The following is a 10,559-nucleotide window of genomic DNA, read 5'->3' on the forward strand; positions in this document are numbered from 1 at the left end:
AATAAAGCCTGCACGGCGTGATTCTGAATAGGTTGTCATTAAGCCTGCAGTGATGAAACTTACCCTCACAGAGCATTTGCACGCCCTTCTGCAGTGCAACAGCGCTTCATGCAAGAGATTTCACTGCACAATGTTTCAGGGTCTCATTAGATAAATTTTATTACAAGGAGTTTAAAAAGCACTGACTAATACAGCATTAAAAAGCATTTCACTACGCCAGCCTGGGATCAGAGCTCACCCACCACAGAACTCGGGGTTCCCCCAGCCACCTCCTGGGCAGTTCAGTATCAAACCAGGACACGCAGCGAGGGCGCAGCCCCCACCGCAAGGACCCAGCACCAAGCCTGAGGAGCAGGAGCAGGCTCAGCAACACCCCCACTGCCACTGAGAGCAGAGCCAAACCCCACTGATGGATCCCTGAGCCCAGGCTGCGTTACAGAGACCAGCCCCTGCACAGCACCCAGTGTGCTCCCATGCACCAACCCCACGCCTTTTGGATGAGGGGCTCCCAGCCCTAAGCCCCTCTCACCCCCTACCACGTCCTGGCTGGGAGCTCGCTGGGGTTTTCTCCATCCAGCGCTGCTGGCTGCAGAGTAAGTAGCACACGAGGGACAGGGAGCATGCTTACAGAAAGGGCGAAGAAATTCTCCTTCAGAGGGTGTTGCAAAAAGCCCCATGGAAACACGGACAATGGGGGGCCCTAGGCAGGAGCCCGTTAGCAAATACGCAGCTTGGGATGTTGCTTAGTGTAGGTCACAGAAGTAAAAACCTGTAGTATACTCTCACAAATTAAAAATACATATAAAATGATCACTGCCCATAAAAATTTAAATTCATATAAAGTCTTCAATGACATGGCAATACAGCAATTACTTGCGCTCAGATAAATAAGTACTATAGTGCATAGTAAGAGTGCGTAGAGTGCTAGGCATGGTTTTCATACGTGGTAGGTCACTTGTCCTCCAGGTAACCAAATTCAGGGCTCTGGGGTTTTGCCTAAAGGAGAGGTGAAAAAAAAATGCTATTTTCAAAGAGTACTGGATAAAAAGCAATGGAATAATACCTCACTGAAGCAGAAAGGACTGCGAGTAGCTCATCAGCCTGACACGATCTCTGCAGCACGAGGCAGGTGGATGGCTCCCCTCAGCACCAACACGAGGGATATTCACCAGGAAACATCCTCTCTTCCTAACCAGTCCCACTCAACAGGATGAGCCCAGCAAATCAACAGCACATTAAGCAACAGCACCCTTTGCTCATTAACACATTTGTACACTGAAAAACTGAAGAGCTGGCTGCTGAGGTACTCTGAAACAGAAGCATAGAGAGCACAGAGCAGAGCACCACTCGCCCTGACTGCCTTACCTTGACATTCCTGCTCCTCAAGCCGCCTGGCACATCCGACAGCCCCAGATTCCTCCCTCCTTCATTTCTGAAGCTGCAGAGGAAGAACAGGGACACTTTCAGACAAAGCAGGCAAACTTGTGCTCTCACTGCCAAATAAGCACAGTCTCTCCCCACCAGGGAGTCTGGAAGCTCTAGGGAAAAGCCCTTCATTCTCCTGAATATTAGCAGTTATTTCTGTAGCAGAAGACCCAACCCTCTATTCAGTTGCCTTTAGGCACCTCAGTGATACACACGCACTGCAGGAAAAAAAGTAACAAAAACGTTAAGAGAAAACACAGGTGATTCAGGCTACTTCTAAAGCAAGCTGGATTAAGCAGCAAAGGAAGTAGGCACTGAGCCGTGAAGGCATCACAAAAAAATTTGTATTTATGGCAGCTGCTTGAAGCAGTTTTCAGGACCTCAGCAAGCAAAGGCGTTACCTGCGCCGGGTTGGAGAAGCACCCGAGAAGCCAGACGTGAAGGCTTCCGCATGGAAGCTGGGGCTCGGTCTCACGCGTGGCGCTGTCCCGCCAGGTTCGCCTGCACCTCTGCTCTTCTGCCTCCCCTCGTTCCCAGCCACCTTCCTTGGCTTCCCCCTCGTGCTCAGAGCCTCGCCGGCTCTCACAGTTCCTGATGAGCTCAGTGGTGTGTTCCTGGCGTTTGCCGCATTGCTCAGCGACCTGGTCCCTCGCGCAGGGTAACTGAGCCTCTGCTGCCTGAAGCCTTCTATGCTCCGAGGAGAAACATCTCCTGAAAGGACACCAAGGGAGCAATTCAGGAACAGTAAATGCAAAATGTGTTCACATCACAGAACTAGACCTAACTTCCAGTCCAGCAGCACAGGGCTCTATAACTGAGAGCTGTAAGGATACCGAGTTTCAGAGATTTAATCCTTCCGCATAAAACTAGAGCAGTGGGAGGTGACTGAAGACTTTAACACTTTGGAGACAGAAAAAGATAATATCTACTCAGCTTGGAACACAAACAGTGCTCCTGGAAGTGTAAAGGAAAGCACTGTGCATAAAAATCTGTGTGCTGCCCACACCTTGATGCCTGATTCGCCTCCGAACCAGCTCCGGTGATTCTCTTCTCTCCCTGTTGTCTTGAGGAGACGCCGACTGCTGCGATGGGAAGCTGCCAGCTGGGCTGGCTGTGGCTGGGCGCAAGTCACATTGATCCTAGGGCAAACCACAGGGATTTAAATGACAGCTCCTTCAAATTTAGTCTTGTAAAAACGTCACAAAGCATCACCCTCCAAAAGCACTAAGGTTTTTAGGGGGTTGTTTTTAGGAAGAGGCATACACTGGCTTGTTGTGTCACAGAGCTTAGGAGAAGTTGCTCACTACCACAGGACCTAAAGAAAAATGGGCCTGGCAGCATCAGGCAGCCCTGCTGAACAGAACCACCCTGCAATGCGGGGCCTCGCTGCCAACCAACCGGTGACCATACGGTCTCTTACGGGGTGTTCTGAATAAGCACTAAAGGACCAAGCAGCCTACTTGGCACCTGTCCATCATTCTTAAAAAGCAGCAGCAGTTCCAGCAATACCAAGAGCTGGTGTGCTTTCTGTAGTAGAAGAGTAGAAGAGGCAGCAATGTATGGAGGAAGCAGAATACCCTAAAAAGCAACCTGCAGCATCCATCACTTCATAAAGGCACCACTTCTCTCTCAGGCCCAGCTTCAGATACATTCATGCTTTTACCTGTACTCTCTCTTTACCTCTTACCCTCCAAGGCATTTCTCCACTTCCCACATTTGCAGTCTGTTGTTTCCTTCCTCTCTTACCTACCCAGGGTATAGGCTTGCACACCTCTCCCCCCTTAGTTTCAATTCACACATCCTGGTTTCAGCCTAACTTTTACACACAGCTCAAACATTTAGGCCCTGAAATTTAATGGTATTTTTTTCAGTTTCCATGTGAGCTTTCAAAGTGACTGTTCTTTTTTCAGTAAGAGCCCCAGCATACCACAACAGTTCAGACAGAACCAAGAGGCTTCAGGAAGACCCGATAAAGGGCCAGTTACACTGATTCCTGAAACGTCCCACCCCCAAAGGCACAGCACTTGAAATACTTCTTGAACAACTACATGCAGCAGAACGAATCAAGTTCTGTCTGTTACCTGATGATGGAAGAGGATCTCCTCTTCTAGTGGGATGCCACAGAACTCACAGGGAATGATAATGTTTGCTTCTGCCTGGACAGCTTGGTGCTGGGGTGAATAAACAGACCTACAGCTTCTGGAACCAAGGTCTTGCAGCCCATCATATTTCCGTGGGTTTGGAGAGGAGCTTCTTTTACTGAACGAGGCAAAGGCACTCGCTGGGTTACAACCTGTCTGTTAGGCAATTAAAACAGAAAAGTTAGCTACCACGTTTAGCGTATGCGGGTTTAAAAATCATGCTATGCAAAGATACAGTTGCTAGGCTTCTGACAGTATCACCGAGTGAACACTGCGCCCTTGTTCAGTCAAGGTAACAGAAAAAAAGGCTCAACTGCAAGCCCCTGGATACAGCACAAAGAGAAGTACTACACCTGATGAAGAATCAGATCTTCAGCAGGGTAGAGCTCCTCACAAAACTCACACGGCAACATGATCTCATCACCTGCAAAGTAAGGACAGTTATATCCTCTACCACAAAAAAGTCAGCTGCAATCGGACCAACTCAACTTCAGAATTCCTAAGCGACAGATCTCTGTTGTGCCACAGGACAGCAGCCAGAGCAACTGCTGAGGAAGCAGTTACTTTAGTCCCACTTGCTGAATTTCACGAGCAAGTTTCACATCACCCAGAGTCAGAACAATCTTTTGGGGTCAGAAATGTATCAAATGGTTTGACACACAAGCATATTACCACCTCAGGTAAACCCTTTTGCACCATTTTTCCTTTCAAAATAAGGTGGCACTTCAGGGCTCACCTGGGTCTCCCTTCCCTGTCACCTACAATTACTATAAATCTCTCACCACTTTGTTTCTAAAAATCACCCAAGAACAACATCAAGTTGGGTACACAAGCGCTTCATTTGGAACTGAAGGCACTGCTGCATCCCTGGAATAGCATCACCACCTTTCCCTTTGCTGTTCCAAACTGTTCTGATTTAAAAAGAACTTTTTTATGAACATATCAAGATCAAAGATCCATTATAGCTTTTATTTCTTCTTCCCCCCTTGCTGTCTTTAGCTTCTTTCTAAGAGGTATTACTATTTTTGAGGAAGACAAAATTTAAAGAAAAAAAGTCTAGAATATGGTCTTCATGGAGTATCTAATCTCCTATGCATTAGGTATCTAAAAATGATTTAGAGGGAGTCTCAAAGACTCATTTTGATGTTTTAAAGACATCAATAGACAATCTTTAGCACTCTGAACCCAAGAACTCTCTCTCTCTCTCCTCCCTCAAACTTTAAGAGAAAACAAACAGCATTTATACTTACTTTTTATGTGGTTTGAAGTGCTAAGAGACAATAAAGAGTCACAAGAAAAGATATTTGAGTTGTCTGTTTCATCAGGGCAGGCAGATGGCACAGACTCTTTGGTGTAGTAGTGTTCCCAGAAGTCACCGTCAATTTCTGCTGCAGCATCGTTGTGAGGATTCTCATTTTGCAGGCTAAGGGCCAGCATGTAGTCTAAATTGGCGTTCCGCTCTCCATAGAGTGAGTTAGTGTTTTTATTTCTCTCCCACTGCTCCAGTTCATGCTCTTCAAAATATAAATATCATAAATTTTAGAGAACGTTAAGCCTGCAACAAGCAGCTCACTTAAATACGTCATGCTAGTTCAACCAAGAGTGCTTCACACATGGACACTCAAGGAGTTCAGTGCTTCAAAACCTAGAAGGACACTCCTCGTATTGACTGGGAGGAGGGAGGAAGGCAGTCATCCTATTTCTGTTTGTAACAAGCAGATAAAGGGGGGGAAAAAAAGCTGTTTGTCTTACACCAAAAGCTCAGGTAAGGCCTGCGCCTAAGTGTGATGGGAGCTAAACAAAACCACGGAGGAAAGCTCTGTAACCTACCCTCAGTTGTAACACTGCGGTCTGGGCCTTTTCTTCAAGATATGGGTGGGGAAACTAACTCCTTGGAGTTACACCTGACAGCAGGGGGGATTATACATGTACGAAAGAAAAATCCCCAAAACGTTTCCTGGTAGTAAAGTTATGCTGAAACCAGTGCTGTTCAGAACAGCACCCAAGACAGAGCTGATGGTGTCCAAAGAAAGGCTCAGCTCCCCCCTACACTGCCGTATTTCCAGCATCGCTGGCATTTCACTTGTCCTGATTACACCAGAGTTTTACACAAAGCTTACAACGTGCATAGAAATCCTAACTGTGAGCACAGCTTGGGATTCAACACAAGTTGACAAGTTACAGCTCTCCACGCCTTTAGCTTCATGAACTAAGCCCAGAAGTTATTTCTACAAGCCAGACAGTCTCCTACAGCAGACTGTAATTTAGTGTTCTGCAGTGTTAAACCCTCCGAGCGGCCCACACCACAAAGCAGAGCACACTTTTAGCTGAGAGCTCATGGAAAGGGCATGTCTGAAACGTGACAGGCCCCTCGGCACGTGGAGCTAGGAGATTAGAGGCTTAGGAGCGAGCAGAGGCATTTCTACCAGTCTCAGCTACGTCCAGGCAGGCTGTTATTGCAGAGACGCTGCGCACTAGGTGTGTGAACCCGCACACAGATCTTACCTCCCCTTCTACTTAACTGAAGAAGAGGCAGCTGCTAAATAAAAATTGACAGAATTTGCAGTGAGCAAACAAACCCAATTTCACTTTTAAGTTACACACTCTCTGAGACAATAGAAGAGGCAGCAGATTGGGCTTTCACACCGGGTATCTCAGCATTCCTCTGACTAGGAGGCTTACACATTTGCAGTTCTGTTCCATAGCAAAATAGTAGCAGTCACATTGCCTCCACAGCTTTCATTACTAAGTATTTTCTCATAAATCAGTTACAAAGCCTTTTACTTGGGTCAGCTGTCAAATTAAAAGCAAATGATTACTCCCATCTACACCTTACCTTGACTTTGACTTCTTTGTACTGCTGAAACATTTCTTCTCCTAATGTCCTTAATTGCTTTGTCTCCTACACAGCTGCTATAAATCTGCCTTTCCAGCACCCTGGGCATTCTCCACAAGGGCCCGGGGTAGTTATCTGATCTCAGCTGGTTTCTAATGTCTCGAAGGGCGCGCAAGTGCGCATCCGCATCCTCGTCCTCAAAGCGAGGCACTGTTCTGCTTACTCTGGCTTGTTTCACCTCTTTCCCACAGACTCGAGGGTGCTCTTTCAGATCTTTTACCATTATGTTCAGACCACACCCACTACATATCTCAGTCCTAGCTCCACAGTAACTCTCATGATCCTGAAGCTTATTGAAAGGAAGCTGGATGTCACAATGCTGGCAGACCACAGGACGCAAGGGGCACGCTGATGCCTAAAAAAAGAAAGAGAGATTATTCTTCACGCATGGAAAACTGAGGCAGAGCTGGGGGAGGTTCTCAGTTTGCTGGAGAGCTGAGCAGCCTATTGTTTCTTTAGCCAGATACAAAGCTACACCGAAGAGCAGCCTGAAATAAGATACTACGTGAGAAATAAAAGAACAGCACGTTGTATAACCTGTGTACTCATAAAGATGCCAGCTGAAGCACTCCAAATATTCAGAATATTGTCTAAGTTTGTAATGCTTGAACAGCAAATTCACACAGTGCTTTCTGAAGCTAGAGTTAGATGCGGTATTTATAACCAGCACCGGCCACGTTTCATTGAGTACAGCTAAAAAAACATTTTACTGTGTTATATTGGGGAGCAGATTTACAGCACATTTACTACACACAAACTTGCAGGATGTACTACTTCCAGTCCTCTGGACTGGACATATCTTCAAAGAAAGTCATTTTTTTCCCTCACCAATAAGCAGATCTGCAGGACACTTCCAAAATTATCTTTAAATGAGCCCAAAGGAAGGTAAAATACCAAAAGATATAGCAAAATTGACTACGGCAGCAGAGAACTGGATTCAATAACTCGAAAATACCACTGTGTCCTGTTTTAGTTCATTTTGCAAGTTTTTTAAAAGTCTGTTTGGACACAACAACGTATTAAAACACACAATGACAGCAATAGAGACAGAAATGCATTATGTTAATGGAATGAAAAAAATGAGTTAGTTGTAGCCTGTACTTCTGAAGTATTACACCTCATTTTTCATCTTAATCACTAACAAGGACAAATACACCACTTTGATGTGAAGGCTTGAGCCATTTCCCACCACATTTTTTCAAAGCATGTGAACATAGAAAGCATGGTTAAATAAAAGTGCTGCAAAAATCACGGGTTGGAATCCAGGCCTTTGCTGACAGAAAGACTCAAGAATCAGAGCTTGGAAACACCAGAGTATGTTCCAAGTGTACATAATTATAAAGTGTACCAACCTCATGATCCTCCAAGAGGCTTTTTTCTACCTTCATGCTGCACTTGCAGGTAACCTGCAATAAACAGATCTCATTACATTAACTGCCGCAGGAATCAGCATCTTTAGGGGAGAACTGTGCTCATCACCTGCACGTGTTCCGACTCGATGTGGTTCTTCATTTCGGACTTGGGGATCGACTCATTGCAGTAGCGACACACTTCGAGGTTTCTGCTACAGTGGATTTCGTGAATGGTGAAATTAGGAACAGGAATATCCTTTTTGCTACAAGAAGAATCACAGAGGTTAGGTTTCAAAAAAAAAAAAAACACTGACAACAATGTTAAGCTTTTTTTCAAAAAGCTTTCATACATTTGTTTCTTTATAAGATTTTGTAGTTTATAGAACCAAGCAACTAAAAAACAATGAGCCCACCAGACTTCTAGGTTCCTGTGTAGTCAGGATATGAATGTATTTAACATACAAAGGTCACAAATTAAGCATGAAGATTCATGGTGGATTAGTTTCTTTATGTGAAAGATAACTTCTGTATGCTGTAAAATTTATCACCAGGTTTGAGTCAAATCGGATAAAATAAGTTTCTTCCTGAAAAGAAAGGCACAGCTTCTCATAGCTCGGCAATAAGTCCAACACTGGAAAAATTCAGTAACTGATTCTACTGTGCTGGATCTTTACCTGTACAGCCTACTGCTTTTACCTTCCCCTGCCACAAGGACAAAACGCTACATCCGATCGCTTTTCTCCCCTGCCAGGCCCCAAGAAGCAAACAGCCTGACAAACAACAAAGTCCAGCAGTGGCGCCTACGCTGCACGTAACTTCTGGCAACCAAACCAGATGGACACTGCAAAAAAATGTTTAGATTCCAACGTCCTCTTCAGAAAAAAAAAAAAAAATGATGTTTAGTTGCTGGTATTTAAGATGCAACTTCTGAAGTGACACCGTTATCAATAAATGTTTACCAACGCTGGAGCTTCTGAGGGATGATAGCTTATCAAAGGAAAACAACTGACACTTCACATGCACCTACTGATTTTTTATTTATTTTTTTTTTAACATCTTTGCTTTTGAGCCACACAGCTGTGAGGAAACCTTCATGCCGAGTACTTCCCACCCTCCTCACTGCCAGCCAAGCCTCCCTTTTTATCCCACCGCCTCCGTTTCTGCCCAGGTGCGTCAGGAGGGTGAGTAACGGTTGTGCAAACCGCTCTGCGCCTGCAGAGAGGAACCACCCCGGCCCCTCTCCCAGCCTGCCCGCCGCCTCCCGGCTCCCCGCCGCCCGGTTTCGTTCGGTTTCGTTTCTTACCAGTTGCCGCACAGCCGGGTTTCCCCCTCCGGCACCGCAGCCGTGGCCATTTTGGGGGCGAGAGCTGAAGGAGAGGTCGGGTCAGCGGCACCCAGCGGCCCCCACACGACCGCCGCCCGCTCCCCTCAGGCCCCGGTCAGGCCCCGGTGCCCCCCCACAGTCCCCGGTGCCCCCCACAGCCGCCAGCCCCGAGCCCGCCCGGTTCTGGGGACTTCGTCCCTGCTCCCCAAAACGCCTCAGCGGCCCCCGAGGGCTCCTCGCCCTCATCATGAGGCGAGACCCCGGCCCCCCCCCTCAGGGCCCGGCGCCCCCCGCCCCTCACCCGGCTCCTCCGTCAGCCGCCGCCGGGCCCGGTCTCGCGCTTCCGACCGGCCCCGCCGCGCCCGCCTCCCGCCTCCCCATTGGTCGGTGGCAAGCCCCCGCCGCCAGCTGATTGGTCTAAGCGGGTGCCGATCACCGCTCGAACGGCCCTGGGTGCCGATTGGCTGGCGCAGACGTCACCGGGCTGAGGGCTCCGCCCCCCCTGTGGGGATTTGAAGTTTGGCCCCGCCCCCCGCCTGAGGCGATTGGGGGGGGGGGGGGGCATCATCGCCTCACAGCCCGCAGGCCTCGCGCCTCGAGCAATCCGGCTCTGTGTATAAATACATAAATATAAACATTTAAACATAATATATAAACATTTAAACACATGTATAAACAAAATACAGGTTTACACACGTGCCCCTTCCAAAACCAGCCCGCTCCTGTACCTAAGCCAGCCCCACCACAGCTCCCCAACCGCCTCAGCGGTGCGGCACAGGTCACTGCTTCCAGAGGTTTTTGCCTTCCTGAACCAAACCCTGGCTCCTCTCATGTCTAAAATCTGCTGTGGAGCTGTTCCTGCGGCCTGGCCTGGCGCCTCTCCAAACCAAATGCCTCGTTCTTGAGTAAAACCACATAAAAACAGCCCCATTCCCTGTCCCCAATGGGCCAAAGCAGCCGGTGGTGCCTCACCTAACCGACCACAGCACCGCGGCATATTCTGAATTCCAGGATCAAACGCCAAGCAAAGGAAATCAAACTCCTTGACAGGTCTTCACGTTAAATTTCAAGAAGATTGCAGGTAACCAAGCATGACCGTGTAACAGGCTACGGAGCAAAATACAGCACAGCACTTAAAAGGGTGCAGTGACAATTTTGAAAAAGGCTACGCTATAAAATTCATAACTTTCATTACTTTGAAGCCCCGATTTTTCACTTTGATGCCTTTTTAGGTGCCAGTAAACCGTAATAATGTATTTTCTCAGGTTTTGATTCTATTCCCTCCTGTACTGGGCTTGGGAGAGAATCTATACCTCAGGAGAGAAGCTAACGGCATTTAAGATGCATCAAGAGAGTGTTGTCAAAGCACATCCTGAAGCAAACCAATGCCTCTGTCTCAAGGCACAAGGAAGAGATGAGCA

General features: G+C 47.3%; 1 protein-coding gene across 1 annotated transcript; it reads right to left on the bottom strand.

Moving 5' to 3' along the window:
• Window positions 1–133: 133 nt before the first annotated feature.
• TRAFD1 (TRAF-type zinc finger domain containing 1) lies at window positions 134–9,594 on the bottom strand. The gene is made up of 12 exons (XM_038187306.2): window positions 9,440–9,594; window positions 9,118–9,181; window positions 7,942–8,077; window positions 7,815–7,868; window positions 6,403–6,817; window positions 4,817–5,080; window positions 3,920–3,990; window positions 3,507–3,722; window positions 2,432–2,564; window positions 1,827–2,136; window positions 1,366–1,438; window positions 134–996 (listed from the first exon to the last, which is right to left on the bottom strand). The coding sequence occupies exons 2-12, from the start codon at window positions 9,165–9,167 to the stop codon at window positions 952–954; spliced, it is 1,767 nt and encodes a 588-aa protein (XP_038043234.2). The 5' UTR covers window positions 9,168–9,181; window positions 9,440–9,594; the 3' UTR covers window positions 134–951.
• Between the last annotated feature and the right edge of the window lie 965 nt (window positions 9,595–10,559).

This window comes from Anas platyrhynchos, chromosome 16 (genome assembly GCF_047663525.1).
Source record: "Anas platyrhynchos isolate ZD024472 breed Pekin duck chromosome 16, IASCAAS_PekinDuck_T2T, whole genome shotgun sequence".
NCBI classification, from domain to species: domain Eukaryota; kingdom Metazoa; phylum Chordata; class Aves; order Anseriformes; family Anatidae; genus Anas; species Anas platyrhynchos.